Genomic DNA, 27,262 nt, shown 5'->3' on the forward strand with positions numbered 1-27,262 from the left:
ATTGTACTCTTAAGGTTTGCACACGGCACTAACACAGAGCCCTGAAACTGACAAAATGCAGTATCAGAAAAAAAGAAATGTGAGTTCACATAATACTGTTAGCTAAATGATTACAATGCGGACTAAAAAGAACACTTTATACATCTTTTTATCTTTTATTGCCCGAGATTTTGGGAGGGTTTTGGCACACATTTAATGATTAATCTGGTCATTAATTACTTTTTCAGGACTTTTATGCATGTGTGGGGATCATCTGACAGAGCTGCTAGCCACTTAGCTACAGCTAACCTTTTTTCCTCCAACTAAACTAGCATGAGGACCATTTCTGGTACAAATACCACATTTTTAACACAATTATCTTCATATTCGGCTCTTGTTTTTACCATGAATTAGGGCATATTATGGCAGCATATGATTTAATGAACACTTTTCTTTCATAATAAACCAGAAAAAAAAGGTATAACTAGCATGAGCCAGCAAGAAAATGTGTTAATATTTTCTCGCTGGGTAAAATGCTTCAGGTAAAAAATGTAAACTGTACTTATCACCTGTATAGTTGGTAACAAATAAAGGAGTAATTAAAGTGAGTAACTTATTTTTTACTCTGGAGTTTGTTTTATAATAAGTTAGCTTGGGTTAACCAGGTGGCTCAGGTAGATAACTAGGATTAGCTCGCCCCGACCCCGCTGCGTGCCCCCTTTTAGTGTATTCTTGCTGCTAGGTGGCTAAAAGGCACTAAACAAACAGCAAGTGTGCACAAACCCTCCAAAAAAAAGGGGGAAACTAAGGTGATGAGCTGGTATAATAGAAGATTATCATAAATTACATATTTCTTTCCTTTAATATGCCTTCTGAATTATTTAACTAACAGTATTGTTTATCAGTGTTTAATGCTACATTTTGAAATGTCTCACTTCTACATTTTGTCAGTATTAGGTTTCTGCACATAAGTGTAAAGGTCAAATCAAACGCAGCCTGACAACCATTCGGTTGTAAAAACACTGCTTTTGAGTATTGTTAAAAAAAGAAACGCAGTCAGAGAGAATAAGAATGAGACCGAGGTTTAACACACACCAGGCTGGATGTCTCTGGGTTTGACAGAACAAGGAAAAAAAAAAGAAGAAGAAAACAAACGGGAAAGTAGAACAGGATTAAACTTTCCTCTTTGACCTGAGATTTAGTTGGGACACCTGGCCTCTTAGAGTGATAATGATGGGTAGAAGCGGTTTAGTCCAAACCATAGAGGACTGATGCAAAAGGGTCCCGAGAGAGCACAAGAACACCGATGGTCGCCGCCCCCCCATCGCTGTCCCCTAATTAGATGGGAGGGGAAGTGTTTCAAAACACAAGGCAAATAGTCGTACCTTATACGCAAACACAGAAACGAAACCAGCTCAGATACACTTTACACAGTTACAAGCATTAAAAAAATGGACTGTAGTTGAAACGTTCGTAGATCCAACCTGAAGGAGTTTTTTTTTTCTCTTTTTAATATATAGATATTGACTATATTACAACCACAAAGAGAAATAAGGAATAGCAGCTTCTTTCTGTACACGATGAATGTCTCCAACTGTAGAAAAGTTAGAAAAGTGACACAAACAACTGGTGTGTACATAAATGCTCTGCCCACAGAGAGATGTTGTAAATGTTGGAGACCGATGACTAGCCTAAAAAAATACCTGTTCGAATACAACAACAAAGACGCCTCTGAACTCGGAGAACCCCGACTGAGAGACGTTGTACAACTCGTGTTTATGTTTGTTTTTCCCATTTACACTTTTTCCATCCGCAGTCCTCGCTTTGAGTTTGTTTGTTTTTTTAATTTTTTTTTTTTTTTTGCTTCTTTATGGACTGTATTTGGCGGTTTAACCGTAATGGTACAGCACTTTGTGAAAAGATGTGGCTCAATTTCAGATAATTTCAGTCTATAATGTCAGATTTGCTGTAGTGTAGCACTGTAGAGGGAAGGTAATATCCCTTTTATTTCAAAATAGTGCAGTAGCAGATTTTTTTTGCTTTAATTTTCAATGGAGTGGGTTGGAGAATTACAGGGCAAAACTGCAGAAGAGAGAATCTGACAAACAGTATAAATTTGGCAATAAATTTGGCAGAATTGACCTTTCCCCCTCTGGTTGTTTGTTTCAGCGAGTTGGCTGTTGATCCGGCATTACGCTGACACCCAGCCTGCAGAGCAACCACACTACTGAACGACCGACAAGTTTCTTATTCATTAGATATGCTTAACGTTTTCACCATAATGCCCGTTCAAAAGCAAACAAAACGCTGCTCGTTTTATATAAAGGCCTATAGATTTTTCTTCTCCCATTTGTAAATACATATAAAAAAGTAACAAATGATGGATTATAAAATAAGTTCAGCCATAAAGAGAGAGAAAGAGATCTCCCAAATTATTGATATTTTTCTTATTTGTAGTGTTTTTGATCTTCCCACTCGAGGGCAGTGTCACGTTGGACAGCCAGCTGGTAGAAACCAAAACTTTATGAAAAGGAAAAAAAGAAAAAGAAGAACATGTTTGCTCCGTCTTCCTGTGAGTCTCACTGAATGGTCACATCCAGCTGGTGGACCACGCGCTTTGCTGTATTTGATTTAAAAAACAAACAAAAAAATTCCCCAAAACAACAACAACAAAATTTTTTTTATTCCATCCACTGAGATGTCCAGCAGATGGAAGGTTTGCAGTCTGGTGGGTCGTCCAATCAGCAGGCAGAGGACTGCGGGAGAGGCATGGCACGCTCATTTTTGCGTCCTCCATTCATGTGCGCGTATGGTGGCAGATCGTCCAGAGACGGCCGCATTGCGACGCTCGAGCCTGTCCCGAGCCCCGCCCCCGCTGCGTGCCCCGCCCCCGACAGCCCATTAGCTGCTTGCTGGCCGGAGGGGTGCTTGTCCATGGCAGCTCTCGACGTGCAGGGAGAGGAAGGTGAGCTGGGAGCTAGCGATGGGCCAGGTGGTGCTTCTGAGCTCGGGGAAGGGGGCGTCTGTTGGGGAGCTGGAGTCTGCTGCAGTTGTGTCGATGACGGAGCGTCCAGAGGAACATCTTCCATGTTGTCTAGCTTTTCCAGGTGGAGCTGCGGCGCATCGGGGGGCTTGTTATCGGCGCTGTAGAAGAAACTGACATCCCTGAAACACGGGTCCAGCTCATCCTTTATGCTGCTGATGATCTCAACAAAGGATGGACGCATCTTAGGATTGTACTGCCAACACATTCGCATCAGCTCAAACCTGCAAACACACACAAACACACACAAATAGGTCAGGTCAGTATTCAGCAACAACATGTCCTCCTGCAGTAATGACCCTATCCAGAGGAACTGTACTTTCCTACCAACAAACCAATATTTACTTTTGCCAAATGTTTGCTTTCTGTTGCTAAAATGGCTGTATGACCCTCGTGCACTCGCTTCTTGTTTATGAACTGCTGAGCTGATGCTGCCTTCACATGCATCCAGCACAGAGAGCTCTGCAGCCAACCTGATTCTGACAAACAATTTATGACTCAAGCAGTCATAACTTATCAAACTTACACTGCAGTTTGAGTGGATTAAAGAAGCATCTTAACTTGTTTTAGAGTTGCTGTAAGGTGGATTCCTCTATTTCTAAAATGGTCACTTAAAAAAATAATAATAATAATTTACACCAATATTTATCTTCTTAGAATCAATGTTTTCTCTTGTGTTTACTGGTACCTGGTAGTATCAAACATGCTACTACAACCAGAAGGGGGCAGTAATGCACCTAGAAGTGTTTTTTTCAGAAGTGGCAGCTCCAGGATGTCAAACTGGGGCTGATTTTTATTTTGTAAAGCAAGAGATGAGGTCTGCTGCAAACCAAACAATTAGGACATATTATTATTAACCAAGGAAGTGCACTAGTAAGACCGTATTTTCTAGATATGCTAATGAATAATATTATTTATAAAATTGCTGCTGTTAGGGAAGAGAGCAAACCCTGGGACTTCACATTTGTTCTCCGCATGACTTCACCATCTGATGCATCCTTCAGTGTTTTCTTGTTGGTTGCCAAATTTGTCTGTGACACTCATGACTCTTTTGATGTGGATTTATACTGCGGCTGTTTCACATTAAGAAGAAACACATCTTAAAGAATACAAGTTCACACACTGAAATATAGATGGGCTGTGAAGGCAATCAGTACTGCAGCTCAGCAAATCCAGAGACCACAGGCTGAAGGGCAGCAGTGCCGCTTCACTGAGTGGATAATTAAAATTAACCAGCGGAGAAGAGGAAAACAGACATGAGAGCATTTTATGTGAATGTGCAGTGTGGAGTTTGTGTGTCTTACAGCATATCGGGACAGTTCTGAGGTTTCTCCAGAAGCCCCCCCTCCATGACAAAACGGAGAACTTGTTCATTAGAGAGACCTTGGTAGGGCTGTTCTGCCAGAGTGGCAATCTCCCACAGCACAACCCCAAATGACCTGTATAGAGGGAAATGGGGAGGGGGGCAAAAAAGTGTGTTTTCCATTATCTTTATGACAATGATGACATATTTTTGGAAGCGGTATACACACAGAATGAAGTCACCATATGTGTTTTCATGCGTCTGCTTACCAGACATCCGAGTTGGTGGTAAAGACTCCGTCTTTCAGGGACTCGGGTGACATCCAGCGTACTGGGAGCAAACCTTTACCACCTTTGCGGTAGTAATCTGTCTCATAGATGTCTCTGGTCATGCCAAAATCTACTCACACACACACAAACACAAGCGCACACAGACCAAAAGTAAGAAAGTGAAGCAAAAAACAGTCACTTCATTCGATAGAAATGCTTTCAAATTTTTTCTGACTTCTTGGTGTAATTTGAGTGGGTTCGTATTTCATACCGTGGTGCTTTTTACTGGTATTATAACTCTTAAAACAGCATTACATTCACTGCCATCACTTAGGGTGTTTTCACACCTGTGGTTTGTTTACTCTGGTCCGAATCAGTTAATCAGTTTGTAAACTTGTAGCTTTTCCCTGCAGTTTGGTTTGTTTTCACACAGAGAAAAATCCAAGTAAACTCCAAGCAAAGCAAAATGCATGACTACAACCCAGTCCCCTCATTGGCCAGAAGTTTCTGTGGATGGAAGCAACAAAAGCAAATACAGGAAGAAAGTGCTGTGTTCTGGACTATCAGAGAGGAAGGAGAATTTAAGCTCATGTCATGGCTAGCTGCTAGCCCGTACAGGCATTAACAGTGCCTTGCCCCATTCAGAATCCAAAGCATTTGTAGTTGGTTCGGATGGGGGTTGGATCACGTTCCCACCATAAACGAACTGCTCTGGAATTCATTTGGAACTGCAGTGAGACCTCCTCTAAAGGGTTTCAGCGCAGTTGCTTTGGTTCGCTGCCAAGTGCTATTACTGTGCTAGCATCTGCACAAACAGAACAGTTCAATTTAAACTGACTAAACACAGAAGATGTGACAACACCCTTAGACAGCACATCACATGAGCCTTAGACATTTTAACAAGGCACATCATTGTAGCTATAACTGTCTAGAAAATAGCTAATGATGCTATTGGTGTGTTTTCTACTTTACTCTATAATTGAGTTTACACTTAGTGAGCATGCTCCCAGTGACAAGACTCATCCTTTACCTCCGATCTTAACAGTAAAGTCCTCGGCTACCATGCAGTTCCTGGCTGCCAGATCTCGGTGGACAAACTTGTTGGCGTTGAGGTAAGCCATGCCATCAGCAATCTGCCCTGCCATCTGAAGCATCTTCTTCAGAGGAGGGAGAGATAGGCTGGACCACTGTTGCTGGAGACATGATGGAGAACAAGCGAACATGAATTATCTGACCCACAGGTGATACTCTCTCACTGCACTTAATTACAACATTGCATTACACTGGATAGAGATACAATTAAGTTACTATCATGCAAAAAAACCCTACAGATTAAATCTTTAGCTTTGTTTTTATTCAGTACTCATTTTCTGCGGATCACTATGACGACAATTTACTACCTCTTTAGGTCGCAAGGAGCGCAAGTAGCTTTTTAGATCTCCTCGGGTCATCAGTTCCATGATAACCAGGGTGGGCTGGCCCTGAGAGACCACTCCCAGGAGACGAACCTGCAACAAACATATAATGATTCAAACACAGGTAACAAAGGGAACTGATGTAACCATGTGGCCATTTCTTCTTAACTAGTCAGAAAATATGAACTACCCTAATTTCTCCGTAAGATCTGAATTTATGTGAGCACATACCACATGATGACAATTGAACTCCTTCATGACGGAGGCTTCATTGAGGAACTCAATCCGCTCTCTCATGCTGGCCGACTCATTAACAGTCTTAATGGCAACACGCGTCTCTGGTTCGTCTTTGACCACACCTTTGGCTATGCCTTCGTACACCATGCCGAATGACCCTTGGCCAAGCTCCCGGCTCAAGGTGATCTTCTCCCGTGCCACTTCCCACTCATCTGGTACATACACTGAACAGAAAAAGGCATTTCTATGTTAGCAAAAGAAGCGTGATTACTTTCTGATGTGTGCTGCCTATCCACGTCCAGTGTTAGCTATTTAACAAAGCAGACAGAGAGATAGTGATGTAAAGATTCAATCTTTCAAAAACACATTAGCTAGCCTCGCTCTAGTGGAGAGAGTCCAGCTGACAAATTATTAGTTATTACTGCAGTTGTTTTCTGGTCGATTGTGATTGTTGTACAAGTGTAATATATTTTCAAGGCTTTAAATTAGTGATAAATTTAGATAGAAACTGGCTGCAATGGCTTACTTTGCTCCCTGGTCCAACATCATCATTATTAATGTGCATAGGTTATAAATGTGATTTAAATTCCTATAGGTGTATGGTGGCTGAAGCTGAGGCAGTCTTATTAATAACCAAGATTTCCATCTCAGCAGTGCTGATCACAGGTACTTATCAAATGTTTTGTTTTTCAACTAAAGGCCACTGAATGGACGGGAATGCTTAACTTCACTCACTTTCTGCTGCGCTGAAGTACTCTGGGTTCACTGAAGCGTACAGAACTCCATTTCCGAGCCGATCACTGTTCCTGACAAAAAAAAATAAAAAAAAATGTTTAGAGACACAGAACAGGGAGCGTGCATAAGGGTATAATCAGGCACATCAAATTTTTTATTTTACAAATAATACTAGTAAAATGCAACATTGACACAGGTGAACTTTTGCTTCAGATGCATTTACACTCCCAGATATACTCGGCATTTGTTAGGCATAACAGTGCCTGGATAGAGCAGGAGGCAGCAATGCACAGCTCTCTAGCACTTGATCTTCGTACTAAGAAATGGACAGGTTAACGACTGACTGATTTACAAACTAGAGAAGTTGTTGCCGTGCACGTGTGAAAACAAGTATTGTAGTATTTCAATTAGGAAAATCTACTGTGGCTGGCTCAGAAAGAAGAAAAAAAGATTAACAGGCCCTAAAGTAAAATCATAGTATGACAGGTGTTGCTAATTTCTTCTGGAGACTCATTACTTCACATTACTTCAGGTTGTTTTGAGTTCAAATCATGCAAATTTCTTTCTTCAGTTCTCTTCAGGATAATTTTGGTATTTCAACATAAACACTAAATATTACAACCCCACATACAACAGGGTGCCAATCACGTAACAGATGGAATTCTAGCTTTATTTGCCACTTAGTTTTATGGACTACAATTGGCAAAAGCATTTTTGCTTTGGTTAGTGTGTTGGTTGAGTGACTGTGGATCACAGTGTGACCAAACCACCCATTAGTACGTTGTTTAAGTGCTTATTTTGGGGAAGAAAAAGGAAGAAAAGTACATGCCCATATGCCTTTCATTTTGTTTTTCTTTTCCTAATACAGGGTCGCGTTTCTTTCGGGAAAAGTATGGCATTCTCTTTCTCAGGATAGATCTTTCGTAGCTGATGAAACACTTGTTGTGCACAAACCTTTTCCTGTTGAGAACAACCATCACTCCAATCAGAAGGCAGATGAAGATGACGATGGAGATGGGAACGAAGATCATGGCGTAGAAGATATTTTCATATCCTGCTGGGTTGAACAGTTTGATTAATATCATTGGTAGTTTTGACGTCATTCAGTTGTTAGAAAACAAAAAGGCACAACATTTTGTTTTAAAAAATGGTGAAATCAACTCTAATGATGTGTGACCGCATGCGTCTTACTTACGTTCAGCCACATACAGATCCACAGTTTGTGTCCAGGAGCCATTGCCAGCCAGAGACGTGGCTCTCACTCTGACTGAGTAGTTTCCTGGACTGAGGTTGGACAGCCGAACGCCACGCTGGGCCCGATACATTTGACCAGATACACATTCATGCTTCTCAGTCTGACACACGCACACGCACACACACAGAGAAAAGAGAGCTTATTATGGAGTAAGTTATACTAAATCCAAATCAAACATCCAAGGGCCTGCTGTTTTTAATTTGTACTGTGCAATAAATAGTAAGGACAGGGTTTAGGGTGCCAGACCCATTCTGCCTCAAGATGAATAAATAATAAGTCTCATGTCTGGTCAGTGGCATATTTGATTGGTTAGCATGTACTTCTGAGACCCAGCGTTGCCACTGTTTTTATGGCGTTTCTAAAACTTAACTCCTGTTTGTTGGTTCAATCTGTTCTGCATTTAAAATGAGCACATTTTAACATGAGCACCCTTCTGCATCACATTCTGTGCGTCAGAACTGACTTCCCAACATTTTCACAGCATTAGGTTAAACTGAAATTCTGTGTTGTGCAGTGAAGACTAAAGGAATAGTGATCATTTGTTTTTCATTAAAGGGAAAATGAGAGATTATGGCGTTGACTTTGATACTTGCAAACGTGAAATGGCTCTAGCTAAATGACTGGCAGACAGTCAGACTGGATAACATAAAAATCTCTTCTTTAAAGCTCATTTTTATAGACTTGCTTTGATGTCACATCCCTTTTTTGTTTTTCTTTTGCTATTAGCATCTGTTCTTTTTGCTTCAATGTACTTTGTGAACTTCCTACCAGTCTCAAAAGTTATCACTATTATAAGTATTACTTCAGATTAATCACTTCATACAGAGGAGAAGATGATCTACGAGCAAAAAGAATTCTGAATAAACTACTGAATTCACTGGAAACAAAGGAAGTTGTCCTACCTCAGCACCCAGTTTAAACTTGATCTCATACATGAGGATAAGTCCGTTGGGACGAGGCGGCGTGGGCCAACGCAGAAACACCCAGTCCTCGTGGCCTTCCCAGGTCACTGGACCCGGGATGTCATCGGCTTTTTCTGGAAAAATCACAGCCAGAGTTTAATTACAATGGGTATCAATGCAATCACAGCTTGGTCATGTGTGTCCCAGTTGCCTGTAATGTTTCAAAACAAATTGCTGACCTGCAGGCTTGGTTCTGGAGAAAACGAACTCCGCTGCGCTGCAACGTACGACCTGTCGATTGCACGCGTGAACATCGATGCGGTAAACCGTAAAAGGCTGCAAGCCAGAGATCTGCAGCTCACGTTCTGTCACTGATTGCTCAATGAATTCAAATTCTTGGTCTGCCGGATCCTGTTCAGGGGTGCTGCTGTTGCCAGCGGCTTGAAGAGGAGGGGCAGTGCTACTGTTGCCGTGCAGGTGGTTGCGGCGGGAGTGAGTAGAGTTGGCGATGCCAAACAGATCTCTGCGGCGACGATCTGCTGGCCTGAAAAGTAGAGTCAGAGGAGAAATTCTAAGTGTGAAACAGGTGCATTTTAAGTGACATTAAGCCCAACCTGAGTGCAACAAGCCAATTTTTCATAATTTGGAGCAGAATCTGAAACACTGCGGTAAATCACAAGACGCTGAAACCTGTCTGTTGTTTACTTCTTAGCTCTTTAGGTTTGTGCTGATTCCAGAGTTACTGGAATACTTTGCTCAAACTTGACGTTTTAAGTGATCTGTTTTGTTTTTGTTGCCACTTGGCTTTTGGTTCAGCAGCTCGGATGAAGCATGGTAGGAACACTGTAAACAGAATTACTGAACAGCTCAGTTAATTTTCTAGTTACTAAACTCTTACAGGCAAAGCACACAGTATGTGCCGAAATGTGATATATCAGACCCACTAACACAGCTGAGCAACAAGAGATTACCAAGTAGTTTCCCGTATGTGCCTTTATTTCATAATATTTCATTGGATGGAATACCAGACAATGTTATTGCCATGGTTTTGTCTCAAACAGAATGAAATGTGGACACCTTTTAAATGGCTTTTGAAAATTTATCCTCAATTATATTTCTTCTAACACCAAGAAAGAAATGTTTTCTTTGGCTAATTATAGTTAAACAGTTCCAGCCAATCCGTAATAGACTCTGGTAGGCGTGTAATGATCACATCAGCAGAGTTTACAGATACTGTCCCATTCATGTTGGTTTGCACACATCTGTTAAAGGTAAGTTCAAAAGTAAGTGCAGAATATATGATGACACTTGATGTTTATCTTTAGATGGAAGTACACAAATCCCTTTATTCTCGCCTGGCAAAACACACCAAGGACTAATTATTCCCAATGGACTTGCACATGTGTGTTGGGACATAAAGAAATAATGTGATGCAGATGTCCGAAGTGCAATGCAGCAGGGTGACTACCTATCACTATCCGAAATCAAACAGAAGCTGAGCCACTATGCAGGGAAATGAAGAAAAAGTAAATACATTTGTAGGGAAATTTCAAGAAGGAAAAAAATAAATATAACGACTGAATTATCACTCCTCATTAGGCTTTTTTCTTGTAACTGCTATGCATAATTATACTGTATAATGACTAAAGACCAAAGGAAGAAACTGATCTCTGTTTTGCTAACCTGAAAAATTACTCAAATTGTGCATGCATAGATATTTGGTTAGTTCACATAGGGGTAAAAATCAAGTTAAATGTTGCCGTAGCTACACAACGGCTGTGCCACATGGAGAAATAACGATCTTGGGTTAATCACCTTGGTGTGAAAATAGAGTTGTGCAGGAAATTTTCAAAGACTTTTCGGTAAGAGGCGTCAGCAGCTTCAGCCTCCAGGTCTTCCACTGATTTGGGGCAGGGACAACAGCCTTTACCTGCCCCATCTGGATTTAGTTTAGTCGGCTTTGTCTCCTCTTCCTGGTCTCCCACCCCTATGGCAGCGATCCTAATGGGAATCTTCAACTCTGCAGGAGAAAGAAAGATTTGTAGTCCGTTTGTGACTTAATTATTAGCAGCAGTGGTGGCAATGGAAGTTTATGCCTGTGTGTGTACCTTTGGAGCAATAATTGTGCTGATAGAGCTCTCGGTCTTCCGCTTGCTGCTGCCATCTTACCAAGTAGTACGTCTGGTTGCCATTCGCTGAGACAGGGGGCGACCAGCGTACCACCAGTTGAGTGGATGAGTTGGAGTACGCTCGCACATCCTGAGGCATGGAGGGTGCTGAGAGGCACAGAGACATAAACTGATTTCTAACAACTTTTGAGTAAACTCTTTTCTCCTTCAGGCTGCCAGTGCAGATGTGATCGTCTGACATCACAGTGCTGCTATGTCTTTACACTGCAGCTGGACTTATTTAAAGCAGCCTTCCATTTCATCTAATTACTGCAGTATATTACAGTTTGTTTAAATCAGATTTTCTCCATCTCTTTGACTTGCAGCTGTGTTTATTTCAAACAGTCTTCCTCTCCATCTCCTTTCAGTATGTTTGGATAAAATCCAGAAATGCTTTAATTCTGACAGAGAAATAATCCACTTCTATTTGCAAAACAAGTAGCAACTAAGCATATGCTGTACAGTGGTTTTAAGGTACACCAAATCATTTAGTATAAAAATATACTCCAAGGATATGATTTTCAGTAACATCACAGTTGTTTGCTACTTTTGTTAAATTAATAAGGAAATAAAGCAGTTGCTAATTCAAACCACCAGAGGTCAGTGACAGTATGGCAGCAGCCAAACAGTAAGGCCAGAAAGCCAGCTGAAAAACATTCTATGCATTGGTGGGGATACAGTAATGCCCCTTTGGGATTGTTTAGACCGAACGATAGAGGGGAGTCGAACAACACATACAAAGCTACAATGCAGTGGTGGTGAAAACATGGCCACAGCAGGATACCTGCAATTCTGCAACTAAAGATATGGACAAGGCAAATATGTTTTTTTGGTTTTTTTGACTGATTAGTTTACGATTAACTTTGGCACTAAAACCAAATGATGAATCTTTATTTTTGGGTTGGGTTAAACGGCACCAGTTGTAGTTTGCACGGTTGCCTCATGGCAAGAAGCTTCCTGGTTAGATTGTGCTGTTTGCTTGTGTTCCCTGTGCGCATGTTGGTTCTCCCTACATATTCTGGTTTCCTCCCACAGTCCAAAGACGTGCGTGTTAGATTAATCGGCGATTCTAAATTGATCGTAGGCATGAATGGTTGTTTGTCACTCTGTGCTGGCCTTAGGATGGACTGGTGACCTGTCCAGAGTGTATACTGCCCTGGACAGATGGTTTTGAAATAGATAACACACTGAAGAATAAAGCAGTATATGAACGTGTGGGTGAAAATGGGGTTTGCAGTGTCTAGCACTGAGAAGTCAGTAACACCAGAAAAGTGCTACATAAATGTCATTTTATTTAAATCTCCCTTCCCATTTCAGCTGCTTATGTTGAATGAAAACAAAGGCATTACTTGGGGATATTTAGTGTCGGCTTAGTCAAACAACAATTTTGCTCTTTAACTCCCTGGTTATTCTAACGAACAAAAAAGTACTTTCTCCACCTTTAGAGAGAAGAAAGTACAAACTGTAAGAGTCTGTAACATTTGATCTGTGCTGTTGTGGTGTTTACCTGAGGGGCTCGTGCGGATGTAGACCACCTTGCTCTTGGCTCCTGGCATGTGTCTATCCTCCACTGTGAGTGTGATAGCTTTAACAAAGATCGCATACTGTGTCCACGGCTTCAGGTTGGACAGAAGAACTCCAGGATCTGACTCCTTGTCAGGCCTCAGCTCCACATCCACCATATTCCAGCTGTTGGAGCCACAGCCATCCTGTCCCTCAAACTCTGTGATGTTCTGGTAGGGCCTGGAAGAAAAGGGCGAATTATTAATTTATTACTGTACACCTATTTAATTCACATGTTCTTTATTACACAACTGAAGAATGTCAGCAAAACACAAAAATCGCATCTTCCTAAGAATAATAGTTAACACAGACAGAAAGACCACATTTCCATCGTGTTTTTTACTTTGCTGTATTTGTTTGTTGCCTGGCTCACCATTTTTAATACATCATGTCTTTGCATCAGTTTTTCCCCTCATTCTTCTGCAACGATTTAACACTTAAATGTCCACTTAAAGTCAGCTCCTAATATTCGCCCGATAGTTGTGGCTGGAAAACCATTAAGTGAGATTTCCTATTGCTGATTCTCTGGACATTTGTGAAACTACGTACCGAGTTAATATAAAACTTGATTAAAGTAAAATTTCCTGTATTTAAAGTCCTGTTAATGTTTCTGAAACCTAACCTCTGACAGTTAACTTAAAACATGTTGGCTGATAAAGGGGTGGGATTAAGATTCAGCTCAGTAACACTCAGCCTGCAGATAAACAAAATAAACAAAAAACATACGCTTCCTTGTAGTAGACAATGAAGCTGATGAGGTCTCTGTAGTCAGGGGGCCGGTAGCGCTGCCATGTCAGCTTGATCCTTGTGCTGCTGGTGCTGTTAGACTTAAATTTCAGAATAGTGCTTTCACCTATGGAGGGAGCAAGGAGGGGAAAAAAGCTCTTCAGTATGTGTGCATTAATATGCAGCAATTAGTGTTGACAGAGTGGCACAGTAAATACTGACATAAGAAGCAGAACAGCATCACGCTCAAAAGAGGTGTTTGCAAACTTCTAGTAAACTAGAGTAACTTCAGCACATGAACTGGACATAGCAATTTAAATGTTTGTGGTTTTCAAACTGAAGCTCATTTTGACCCTTACAGCTGGCTCTGTCGCCGTTGTTTCGGAAATCACTCTCATCAAAGCGGGCCTGGATGCCGGTTTTGTTCCACATTTTGCGGATCTCGGACATGCACAGCTTAGGGTTGGCTCTGAAGAACAGCTTTCCTGTTTTGATGGTCAGATTGTGCTGCTTCCAGTCCCAAAGATACTGTAACTGTTGGTTGTCGAATGCAGAGAAGGCATACATGCTAGAGGGCAGAAAGAGGAGGAGATGAATGGATTACAGTCATCAATATGCTGCTTCGTTCTACATTCATTCGTGTATGTTTATCTATGAGTGTATTGTGTGTATAGTGATTCATGCTAGGCTGAGAGCCAACTTTCCCACCAAGGTTAAGGCCTTATTTTCAGCACGTAATGGAAAACTACACAACATATCCACTAGTGACTTGTCTATTAGGGGAAGCTATGCTAATTGAACAAAATGTAGCTATTTTACTCTTCTCGGTAGATCTCTCTTCTAGCTGGAGGTTTAATGACCCAGTTAGACAGCAGAGGGACTGCTTGACAGCAGGATAAAAATCACCTGGCAAATCCGATTAACCAGGGGCTGACATTTTTTTGTGTGCTGGAGAGGAGGTTTTTTTATGATTCTCTGGGTAACACCCAGACATCAAGGAATGACTGTAATGTGGGCCTTGGGACAGTAAGATTCCTGTGAACACAAACAGATGGAGGAGGGAGACGAAGGCCTCTCAATGACCCTGAGAGAACCTTTCCTGGGACTGTTGGAGGTTATACCTCATTCACAAACAAATAACAAACAACTGCACTTGTTCAAGTTTTGTTTAACTTTTTTCACTAACGATTGAACATCTTGAGGATGTTGGATCACATCATTCTTATATATTAGCTGAAAATGTAGTTACTCAAGAGTTGTGTTTGTTGAGCACTAATTTTTTGTGGTTCCTAGAGTTTTCAAAAGTAAAATGAGAGAGAGAACTTTTTCCTTTACCTTTACCTAACACTATAAAGCACCTTGAGGCAATGTTTACTGTGAAGTGGCACTAAACTAATAAAACAGAATTGAATAAATGAATAGAACTAATTAATATTCAGGTGAATCCTTGAGAAAAGTACATGAGAAGAAATCAGCTCAGCGTGTCCCAATGCACAAACATCCGTCTCCACTGTAAGGCATTGAGATTAAAACCTTGGCTGTATGTTTATCCACGTAGAGAAGTGTGTGTGTTCTTACTCTTCATGGAGGTTTTCTCCATCGATGTATCTCAGGCTCCGAAGGAATGCAAGCGAGCTCAGTGTGTGCGAGTGTATGATCCGTACGTAACCGGTCACCCTTTGGATCAGACCTGTGAAACTTTCCAGCTCTGCCACCATGTTATCTAAACACACAGACCGTCACAAACACATTCATTTATCTATTGATGCATTTTACCGTCTTGATGCATTCTCAATCATCCAGGAAAATAAATCTCCAAAAGTTGATTCTGTTCATTTTACCCTTTAGTATTTCATTGCTGGCTTAAAGGGGACTTATTATCATTTTACGCATTTCCTGTCATATATATGCTGTTACAATGATGGATGCTAATTTTTAAACATGGCTAAAATTTCAGCATGTGTACAAGCAATCACCATGAGTGAAAACTCACACTAAAACGGGCACTAAAACATTTCAGACGGTTGACTCTATTCTGTGTGAAAGTAAGCAGATATATGTAATATGTTTATCTTAGGCACATGGCCAGGACTTATTCCTGGAACAAAATGGACCTTCAGACATATGACTAAACAAGTGTTTCATCCAAAACGTCTGTAGAACCTAATTAACAGAGGTATCAACATTTTCCTGTCATTTCTGGCCATATGATAATCATAAATGCGTTAAGCTTGAGTCCCGCTTACAAAAAACAAACCTGGTTATTTTTCTTTGTTTAAAGTTTAAAACTGCTTTGGAGTGTGCCAGCACTTTTCATATGGGTTAAACCAGGGGTGTCAAACTCAAATACACAGTGGGCCAAAATTCAAAACTGGAACAAAGTCACGGGCTAACATTAATATTTATTGAAAAAAAAAAATCTTCCTCTAGATATAAGAATGAATCTTTTCTTATGGACTCAAACAAGTTTTGCTGAAAAACTGAATATGGAACAAGCAAAGCTTAATACTAAACAATATATATATTAGCTGTATAATACCAGTAGGCCAGCTCTAATAGTAATTTGGTATGGCTTTGCGGGCCAAATGTAATTAGGCTGCGGGCCAAATTTGGCCCGCGGGCCAGAGTTTGACACCTATGGGTTAAACCCTGAGAGCTCTGGCTGTGAGCACAAAAGCTCCACCCACCTACTATTTACAAACCTTCTATTTATGAAGGGAAGCCAATAAGAGCAAAGGTAGCTTAAAGGTAGAGACAGGGGAACTGAACCAGGTTGTTTCAGTCAGCAGATTAAATCACAGGCTGCACAAAGGCCCAAGAGGAGATAAATAAGGATTATTTTGAACTGGAAATTACCTTGTTACTGTAAAATAATGTTATTATAGAACTATTTTTAAACTGTTGTAATCCATGAGGATAGCTTCCCTGAATGCACAATAAAATATATTCAAATTGTTGAGTTCTCATGTGACTTTCTCAAGTAGCAAAATCTGTGATAACTTCTTTTTACGTCTGATTTAACGGTGTGAATATAACAGATCTTTATAATGTTCTACACCAGCTGAGAAACTCCTCAGGCCTCCCTCACAAAGAAATGCGAGTATTAACAGTCGTATTGCTGTGTTACACCGCAGTACTCACGGCCTCTGCGGATGTTGATTTGCAGGTTGCCTTTGATAACAGTGCAGCCTTTGAGAGACTGAGCAGCAGTCATGGAGTCGATGACCTTCCCATCACATACTTTATCACACAGACCATCACAAGCTGTGCAAAACATACTGGAGACAGACAGAGAGAAAGGCAGGAGACAGTGAATGTACAGCGTCGTTCCTGACAGACATCTATTTGCCAAACTGGTTTGGTGTTTTTTTTTTTTTCTTTCTTTCTTTTTTAAAATTTCTGTCCCTGAAAGATTTGACGTCAACATTTCACAGAAGCAGCCAAAGCATGTCTAGGTGAAATTCCTCGGCATGCTTAACGGCCTTCACTATTTTGAAGGCCATACAGAGACTATGATGGCTGGCTGTCTCTAAGCTAACAGTAAGAATTGAACTAAATTCAATATTAGCAAAGCAACAATAAGGAGGGTGTTAAACCAGGGTAAATTCAGGTTGAACAGCAGCTCACCTGTTTGGTGCAGCGCGTGTGTACCCAGATGGACATTCAGGCATGCACTCTCCTCCATGGATAACGTATCTGTCAAGGTCGGTAAATTGGGCTTTGGAGCAAAGCTCGGCGCTGATGCAGCTCCAGCCCTCGAACTTGTAGGTGCCTGGGGGGCAGTCAGCCATGCAGCGGCCTTGGTAATAGTAATGCACACATGCAGTACATGCTGTGTCACTATCGGGGACTGTGCAGCTGCCCAGACACTGAGGGTGGCAGCACTCGCCGTCTGCTGTGCACGCTCGCAGTGCACACATCTCTGGGCACCCCACTGTGGAGACAGAAAGAAAGGGGAGTATTTTAGTCAGACAATTTTCCCCAGAAAATAATAAAAAAAACAATAAAAAAACAAAACAAAACATCAGAACATGACATTAATTTTTAGGTACATGGCCTGTAGTTAAAAATTGATTTTCTGCTTTACAAGAATTCAAAGCACTTTTCAGTGTTTCTCATATACCTATCCACAGAAACTCAAATACATGATGGCAGTGCTGCTGTGCTATCCCATCATCTTGCTCAAAGACACTCTGGCCTATGGAGAGGCTGAGGCTCCAACAGCAAACCCTGAGTTGAGTTGATAACATGTTCTATTACTCGAGCCCCAGTGGTCATTTAGTAAAGATGACTGCAGATTTAACTGCTCCCTTATACGTTTCCTATGTGAATGTTTTGCACAGATGATGCACATGTAGGTTTGCTGCAGCAGGAAAGATAATCTCACCCTGAAGGCATACCAAAAAAGTTTTCAAATTTCCAGGTTGTAGCACAATCGTAGAGTGCCATGTGCCATTATTATTTACCTGGCACACTTAAAGAACAACGTAAATCTTTTAATCAACATGAAACTAAAAAGCAAACATAAACTTCTTAACAAACAATTGTGAGGAAGAAGAAGAAGAAGCAGAAGCAGCAGCAGAAGAAGCAGCAGAAGAAGAAGAAAAGTAAAAAGCATTAAAACCTCAGCCTGGTTTAAAAGCCAAAAAAACAACAACTGTGTTTTAAATGACTTTTAAAATAACTCCAGATGTGAAGGGGGAGTGTGTACCACCATTTAGGAGCAGCTACTGCAAAAGGCCAATATCCTCTATGTTTTAATTTGGACTTTTAAAAATATTTGTATTTAATATTCTACCGTCACACCATTCAAAATGTAATATTTTGCCCTTAATACCACTACAAACAAGTTAAAATTTTGGAGCAAACAACAACACTGATTTATTCCCACTGATGCAAATCCATATTTAACAACCAAACAGAGCTTGCAGTGAACCTAAAACCATAACACATAAATATAATCAGACAGCCTTCAGTGTGAACATGCCTCTGTTATGACACTACTGGCTTCAGTTCTGAACAAATGATTTGCATTTACCAGTGAATGACTGACAATGCATGCATGCACACCCGCCCAGATTAAAGCTTTTAAATACACCGAGAGCCACATATGAGATACTCATGCAAGCTGCTTCATATCCAACCAACCACATTTGATTTTTTGTTTTCTTAGTCTTACTATTATAAAAGGCAACCCAACCATGGGGAGCCACAAGCCAGTGTACTCTTAATGCATGTCTCGATCTTGGGAAAATGGGGATTGTTGTGTGAGGAAGAGCATCTACTGTAAAATCTTTGCCAAATCAAACACACAGATTACAAAGAACAAGATTTCCATATCAGATAAGTTGGGGTGACAGAGGAGGACGCTAAGGATAGGGTAAGATTGAGGCAGACGATCCACTGTGGCGATACTTTAATGAGCAGCCAAAGGAAGTAGTCGTGGTAGTAGTAGTATTCTTAAAATTACAGAATAATTATAATTATACAATTCTAAAAAGGTGCTTCAGCTGTGCTTTCATCCCTGATCCACTCCGGATTTTCCAGCCAACAGCGCTACAAATAACTCGTCCAGTTGCTGTGGTGTTCCTCTAAATAAGAGGATATTGTAACTGATGACAGGAAAAAGTGACTGAGGAGTTCCAGAAGAAAAACACCATATTGACATACATATAGAGAGCAGCCACATCTCGTCATGGCCTTTGTCTCTGCGGCGGGGGGATTTAAATGAAGCGTGACAGACAACAAAACACCAAGGCAGCTTATTTGACTAGCTGACACATACCTTTCACCATCACCATCACGCAGCTGAGCAGCAGCAGCCTTTAACCCACCTTTACTGTCGGCAGCTCACTGCTTCAACATGACAGTACAGAGACATAAGCTGATTGGCTCAAACTGACTCTAAACAGTAACGTGTCTGCCACAGAAACAAACACTAACTGCTATGGAAACACTATAAATCCCCGCTTGAAATTATTTGGTTGTGTGTCCTTTGAGGCATAAACAAAGGGACAGTGATTTCTGAAGCCAAAGAAACTGTAATTTTGATTGTGTCATCCACATAGGTTAGCCAGAGGCTGTTTAAACCAGCACCAAACAACACAAAGTTATAAGAAATGATGTGTTGTTTATAGAATGCTGAGCAATAAAACACTGGAACACGTTTCAACATGCTGCCTCCACCAACTCTGTCAAACAAACCAAAGACAACAGGCCAGAGCAGATGCGTATGGCTACTCCCCTTTATTTATATTGCAATGATTTATCCACAGAGACTTGTTATATTATATTGAGAGATCTGGACACACAGTATAAAGCATTACAAGACAGATTGTAGTGGATGATAGCACAGACTAAAACACAAAAGAAAGATTGAACAGATGGTTTTAACCTGTTTATGTTTGTGCTTAAAGAACAAAGATTAGGAAGTTTGTGTTTGGTTCAGGGGTTAATGCTGCATTAATACAATTTCTGAACAACTCTAAGACACTAAAAAGCAGCAACTTACAAAAGCATACCCAAACTGCTGTGTTTATTAACTGTTAATCTGCTGTATAAGTAGCAGAAAGAATAGCAAAGGTATTCAGGAAAGAGGAAATCAACCAGTACAGGTTGGCTTTTCTGCTTTAATATGATTAAAAACAGAGTGCCATAGTAATTGACAAAATTGTTTATTTTTATTTTTAGATGATCAACCAATCAATTCATTTGACCGTTGGTGCATTTCAAAATTGAAATGCACCAAAACTACATTTCAACTGTGAAATTACATTCACTTTGGCACTACCTATTGGTTTGTGAAGTCGTGTTTTAAAGCCTCAACACTAACAAACCTGGTACATAAGATGCCTTCATAAAGTGTATGGGTGCATTGTGGACATACACCATTGTTGTATGTCCACGTATTGCTATCCACCCCTTATAGTGACAGTTACAGTAATTCAGAAATGGTTGTCATGAGGGAGTTTAAGTCCATTTTAAAGGAACGAGAGAATAACTCTTTCAGTCAGTGAGACCGTTTTAATGTCAGTCTTAATGATCAGCTGTTGTATATTTTCCACATATTTGTACTCGTTTGTATGGACCGTTGTATTTGTTTTTAATTGTTATGTGTTGTTTGTGTTTTGATTTTTACTGCCATGATGCCAGAGATTAGAATTTCTGAGACTTTGCCTGGATAAATAGAGGATTAATAATAAAACATCCAAAAGTGTGGGGGGCACTGAAAGACCGGCAGCTCTGCATATAGCAGGAGAGAGGAGGGAGACACTGGAGAATTTATTTACCACGTTCAGAAAGGAAGTACCTTATGCAAAGAGCACTGAATCTTAGATCACATTGTTTAAATGCAATGATAAAAGAGTCAGTCTTCCTTACATGAACATTTAAAACCGTATTAGATCAAGCTGTTTATTTGTATGTATAAAAGCAGTTAAGAAGCACAGTAGCCTAATATGATGTATTAGATAAAGAGTATTAGGTGTTTCTACAGTAAAGGTAGGAGTCGTTAAAGCAGATGGTCCGGCATATTTCATTTGACACAGATTTTACGCATGATGCTCTTCTTGACATAAATCTTCCATTTATCCAAGCTTGGGACGTTCACTAGTAGTACACTAGCTTGTAACCTCCTGAGGCTCGTTTCTCCTCCCAGAATCTAACCAGAGGTCCTTTGCTTGCAAAGCAAATGCATTAATCACTACACCAAGCATACACAACTATTCCATGGTGTTGGGGACCTGCAGATGATGACCAGGCTTTAAAAAGGTTTTGTTCCAGGGTGAAAACCTGCTTATTTTTATTAGAAAGTCGGACATTTTACCGTAATAGTCTATAGGGAGTGACTCGCTTTTGGAGCCAGCTTTAAGTGGCCGCTGGAGGAACTGCAATTCTGCATTTGCTTAATTTTTTAGTTCCAGATGCTGCTGCTTGGTTTTTAGATTAGATTAGATGAAACTTTATTAATCCCTCAGGTGCGTTCCCCTGGGAAATTCAGTAATTTCCGTTCAGTTTCAACACGTTTAAATATGAATATCACATTTATTTTTGTTTAAAGAATTAAAACAAAACAAAAAAAACAACAACACAGTGACCTACAACTTGCAAAAGCTGCCAACTATTTGCTGTTCAGTTTTGTGATTATGATTTTTACCCTTAACACTACTACCGTTTGTATATTTTGCAAACCCTGCATCACCAAATATTGAATACTGACACCATCTAATACAGAAACCTTCCAGTACACTTGCCTAGCAAATTCCTAATTATAATGTTAACTATAGGGCTTTTCGATATAACGATATATATCGGATGACGATATAGAAACATCTATCATTTCATTTTACGCTATCGTTTGTTTCATGGTGTCGCAAAATCAACTGTTTACGGCAATATTTTTTCATCGTTTTGATGGCCACTGTATAATTTCCTGCAGTTCTCTCTTCCTCTTATATTTAATCTAACCACACTACAGACAGACAAGCCGTTGTTTTTATGCGTTGTCGTTAGCAACAACGACGGTAAAACCATCGCGTGGCTCTGCCGTCCGCATGTTTATTTTCCACAAGAACCTTTCACAATAAAGCTGAAGATCCTGTTGAGACTTTTCAAAATGAACTGAATCACGTGAAATAGAATGCAGAGTGTTTACGCATGAGAAGCTAAAAAGAGCCGTCAGGTGTTAAAAAAAATAAAGCTTAGAACAGGCTTTCCCCGCAGCACACCGTGTAATAAATACTCAAAGAAAATTGAGGCCGTTTCAACTTATGTAACACTCGACTCCAGGTACACGACGCCCAGCTGAAAACACAAGACGCAAGTCGACTGGCCCGAGATTCACAGAATTAGCTGAAAATGTAAAATTTTTGTGATATATATCGTTATCGGGATGATAAATGTCTTATATCGGGATATGAGATTTTGGTCATATCGCACAGCCCTAATGTTAACTTCAAATCAAAAATCAACTACAGAATCCATTTGTCAGTTATTTTAAGTATCACTGGCTAATTTTTCTTATTTGTCATTTACTCCTGGGTGACACAGGAAGTTCCTGAAAACTGTCTTTCCCCGATTAGATGACCTTCTAGCCCATCTCCCAACTGACACAAAAGCCAATCAGAACCTTCAGACTGTGTGGTCCCACCAACCATTCAGCAGGCTGTTTGTGCTCAGCAGGAGGAAACGAGCGCTGCATTTCACAGGCACAAAATGTTCTTTCTCTGCTCACAGCGTCTGCCAGTCCCCCAAAACTCCATCTTGCCCTCTGACCTCTTACAATGGGGTGATGTGAGCTGGAAAGGTGTAATTCTGAAATGCAATAATGTACAGCCTGAGGTCCACTGAGGGTTGGGTGAAAAAAGAGAGAGTCTCTGCTTAAAGCTGGGGCTTTTTGCATGCAAACCCCTGAACACAACTCCCTGACTGACCAGTGGCGGGAGGTGGAGAGGTCAGTGGGTGCATACAGTAATGCAGATCAGCATTCAGCTGGACATCTGCAACATAAAGCTTCTCACTTTCAATCCCCCTTACTACACTTTTAGAGACAGGTTGATGCAGCGCTGCAGCACAAGGCAAGGAAAAGGAAAAAGGAAGAGAATGAAAAAGAGAAAGCGTAAAGGAAAGAGAAAGAAAAACTGCAGGATGAGGAAGAGATGGGAGCAAGGTACAGAGTGTGGAGAAGTGAAGTGGTGAAGTGAAGTAGAGAAGGAAGGAATTTAAGATGGAAATGAAGATGTATATTGCATCTTTTTCACACACACATACACACGTAATGCAGCGTGTGTAATCTACACACCACAAATTAGCAGATGAGGAAATGAGATCAAGTTTTTCCAGCTACAATTTACAGATGTCCTCTAAACACATCACAAGCAGGCAACCATTATGAAAGCTAAAAGGATCAACTCTATTGCAATTTTTCTAAATGTGGCTGTCCAGAACCAGTGGGCTGAGAGGGGCAGCTTTCTTTGGACCCACTCACCCAAACAACAGGAGAAGGGAAGTTGTTGGTCAGTAAATCGAAACGAGAGAGAGGGGGGAAAAAAATAAAATAAAATGTCCCGCTATCTTGTGTGAAGTAATTTGAGTTTCAGATAACCAGAGAGCAATTAATCTTCAAAAATTCCTTACCATTTTTAAGCATTACAATTTGTTTTATTTATTAATCTTTTTTCTATACAACATTAACACCATCCCAAAACATCAGCGATGTAGTAGTTAATGCAGAAACAAAACAAGCCAAAACAATTATTGTAAGGTGGGAAGTACAGAAAAAAGGTGATAATCAACCAATGACAAGAAAACTTATGTTGCACAAATTAATAAGAGTTTAAATCTACAACAAACATGACCTTGACTCTGAGCAAAATTCAATTTCAGTTCATCTAATGATTATTGTGTACAAGCCTGTCTAACAAAAAAAACGTACACCAAGTAGCCATTCTTGCGAATTGTGCACTGTTGGATGACAGATATCTTGCTATCGCCTGAGCTCTTCAGTCCTTCAGTCAAAAGAGCCAGAGAAGATCGAAATGTGATTTTACTTAAAAGTTTTGTTTGGTTGTTTTTTTCCTGAATGCAATGTTGGTGATCTACTCTAAACATTTAGCAGACTATTAAAACAAACACTTGAGTTCTTGGTGACCAAGGAATAAAGAAAAGTCAAGTATATGTTCGCTGTGTGGTAATCTGGTTGAATCCTCATTAGCCAGCTGTTCTGAGCGTGTGCTACATATATCTTACTGTGGAAAGTTACCAGACACAGCACAGATTGTGTGTGTGTGTGTGTTAGGGCTGGGCGATATGACCCAAAATTCATATCTCGATATTTTTTAGCTGGATGGCGATATAAGATATATATCTCGATATTTTTTTAAAGCCACAAGGTAAGAACAAAAAGAGAGTTCTTAGTCAAAGCATGACACGAAAAGCATGAAAAAAACTACTCAAAAATAAATTATGAGCATTTATTAAATAATAATGCTCCATAAATAAAAGAAAACTATGTTGTTTTTGTGCATAACAAAGAGCTCACAATTGTGCAGTCAAAATGTAAACTAAAAGACGCTGAGCATAATAACAAGGGCAGATTTCACAGCTGCTCTGTTCCCAACTTCTACTGTGTGACTGACAGCCTGGAGTTTGAAATCCTCTTTGTAACCATGTCTCTTAACAGGTGCCATTTATGGTCCTTATACACAGTAGGGTAATATTACGTTGACGCACAGTACGTATCACTCCGCGAGGCTCCTCGGTAGCCGTAATGCTCCGACAATCCATCAAGCCGGTGCAGCTCCGTAACTTACCAAAGTCGTACTAAAACATTTTTTGACAGATTGCTGAGCGCCGTGTACCACATAAAATCGGTTCGCGGCCATCAAGCACAACCAGAATTCATACATAAGGCGCGCTGTCAATTTTTGAGAGAATGAAAGGATTTTAGGCCGTACATGGCGTTAGCGTGGTTAGCTCGTTAGCGTGGTTAGCTCGTTAACACGTTGACGCCGTCCAGCCCCACGGCACGCACGGGGCGATGCGCAGTACCTCGTTAACGGAGATTTGCCGTGTCCATCTTGTCGCTGCCTGCAGGTGAAGCAATGGGGGAGGGAGGGGGAGTTGTGTTCAGTGAAGGAGAGGCGAGGCCGAGTACCGTTGCGTAAAGACAAAAGTGGACAAAAGAGAGGCAAACTTGTGGCTCCACAACTATAATTATAACGTAACATAGACTATATCGATATAAAAGATATTGTCACATCTTATATCTCATATAAAAATATATCGATATTTTTAAAAAACTCGATATATCGCCCAGCCCTAGTGTGTGTGTGTGTGTCTTGCTGTACTGGGCTGTATTTGAGTGATGTCAGTATTTCCCCTAACCTCAGAAAACAAGCTGGTTAATAAAATCATGTAAATTATCATGGAAGTGCAGCTGAAAGGAATAAAACTGCAAAAACAATGAATTAACAGTTTGATCAAAACATGCTGATTGCTGGCAAAGGTGGTTCTCGTTGTTATCACAGCATTTGCATGGGAACAGGTTGTGCTTCATATTCCCATTAACCGGTAAGGATTAGTTTGTTTGTTGGCTTGTTTGTTGGGGGTAATTGAGAGTTAAGTGATGGGATGTCAAAAGTTGTTGTAGGCAGTTGTATAGTTGTTAATGTCCATTCGGGGAAATGGTTTACCTTCTCCACTCCGTCATTATAGAGCATTCTGGCTGTGGGAGAAAGATCACTTGTTGTGCGTCAAAAAGCCAATACAGCGCTTCCAGGGAAACAGAAATACCAGCCCAGTGGGAAGGCTGGCTGGGAAACTCACACTAGTCACCACCCTAATGGCGGGAAAATGTCTGGATTTTTGCCTCTACCCCTCTACTTCACTACGAGTAAATACCACAGGATCAAACAGTACTTCACTTTACATATCTTGTTGTGCATGCCTGCTAACACTCCTCGGTTTTCCCAATATTTCAAGACCATCTGATCTCAAACTTTATTATGAATGTTAAGGATGCATGCATCAGTAAGCTTCTCATGTTCATAATGGTACCCGAGTTGCCAGATTGTCTATGAAACAGTCTACACACACAATCCACACACTACAGACAATTTCAATCCATCTGTCAGTGTAACCTGGCAACCACCAACCAGACTTAAACACACCATTTGGATACTGATTGAATTAGGTCACTATCTTAGCTATTGTTAGACCATTTCAACTGTCTTTACATGCACACACATACAGTATGGCTCAACTCACCACTATTTCATTTAGTAAAGTGGCAGTTGGTAAGATACTCTTCAAATCAAGATTCCAAAACAGAAATGCTGTAAAAACCCAAACAATGCCTCTCTTTCCAACTGCACAAAATTCCAACCACTTTCATACAGCTTGAACATATTGATGAAAATAGTTGCTCGATGCAGATAAAACAAAATTTATGTAGCATAGTGTCACCAAAATGATTTCGCACATCACTGGTGTCCTGTGGGTTATGCTATCTTCATTTGGGAAAACAGACTTTTACCTGTTTATTTTTATTAGGAAAAATACTGAATTAGGAATACTGAAAACGTAATTGTTATGTTGTCATCAATGACAAATGACTTTAATGGTATAATGAATATCTTTTAACAATTACACTGGAAATAAAATGCTTTATTCAAATCCCTCATCTGACACACTACTGTTTTCTGTATGTTTTTCCCGCTTTAGGTGAATGTGTTACTCGTTCTTTACGCATATTAAATAATTACCAAGCCACCTTGACTAATACGTTAAGTATAACCAAATGCAAAACTCTGAAAGCCATACACAACAGCTTCAAAGTGGCCACTGAGAAACTGAGGCAACAGATGTTTCCACACTCACTGTTTTCCCCATTTTTTAGGTTTGGTGTGCGTGCAAGCTGTGTGAATCCAGTGAGCGTGGAAGCATCCCCGCCCTTTTTCTCAAGTTCACACACTCCATGGCCTCCCAGTGTGTTACAGCACTCAGGCTGAATTGGGAAGTTCTTCTTGGGAAGAACTTGATGATGTACAGAAAACACAACAATCTCGCTGTGTTTCCAGTCTCATACAAAGCATATTCTGTACTGGCCAGACAGACTGTCAGTGTACAGGTTCAGTCAGTGAATCAGTCATTCAGAAAACCAGCCAGTC

The 27,262-nt window shown here is 40.5% G+C and overlaps 1 protein-coding gene across 1 annotated transcript in view; it reads right to left on the bottom strand.

Annotated features, from left to right (window-relative positions):
* Positions 1–373: 373 nt before the first annotated feature.
* Positions 374–27,262, bottom strand: part of igf1rb (insulin-like growth factor 1b receptor) — a 58,026-nt gene continuing 31,137 nt past the window's right edge. Inside the window, exons 3-21 of the mRNA XM_085140181.1 lie at positions 17,223–17,529; positions 16,737–16,873; positions 15,174–15,318; positions 13,955–14,163; positions 13,596–13,722; positions 12,814–13,049; positions 11,247–11,414; positions 10,954–11,158; positions 9,378–9,682; positions 9,139–9,272; positions 8,177–8,336; positions 7,936–8,035; positions 6,982–7,052; positions 6,241–6,470; positions 5,995–6,102; positions 5,625–5,787; positions 4,595–4,724; positions 4,327–4,461; positions 374–3,246 (exon numbers count right to left, since the gene is read on the bottom strand). Of these exons, the coding sequence (XP_084996307.1) occupies positions 2,721–3,246; positions 4,327–4,461; positions 4,595–4,724; positions 5,625–5,787; positions 5,995–6,102; positions 6,241–6,470; positions 6,982–7,052; positions 7,936–8,035; positions 8,177–8,336; positions 9,139–9,272; positions 9,378–9,682; positions 10,954–11,158; positions 11,247–11,414; positions 12,814–13,049; positions 13,596–13,722; positions 13,955–14,163; positions 15,174–15,318; positions 16,737–16,873; positions 17,223–17,529 (3,596 nt within the window). The 3' untranslated portion in view covers positions 374–2,720. The remainder of the gene's footprint in view (positions 3,247–4,326; positions 4,462–4,594; positions 4,725–5,624; positions 5,788–5,994; positions 6,103–6,240; positions 6,471–6,981; positions 7,053–7,935; positions 8,036–8,176; positions 8,337–9,138; positions 9,273–9,377; positions 9,683–10,953; positions 11,159–11,246; positions 11,415–12,813; positions 13,050–13,595; positions 13,723–13,954; positions 14,164–15,173; positions 15,319–16,736; positions 16,874–17,222; positions 17,530–27,262) is intronic.

This window comes from Neolamprologus multifasciatus, chromosome 1 (genome assembly GCF_963576455.1).
Source record: "Neolamprologus multifasciatus chromosome 1, fNeoMul1.2, whole genome shotgun sequence".
Taxonomy (NCBI): Eukaryota; Metazoa; Chordata; class Actinopteri; order Cichliformes; family Cichlidae; genus Neolamprologus; species Neolamprologus multifasciatus.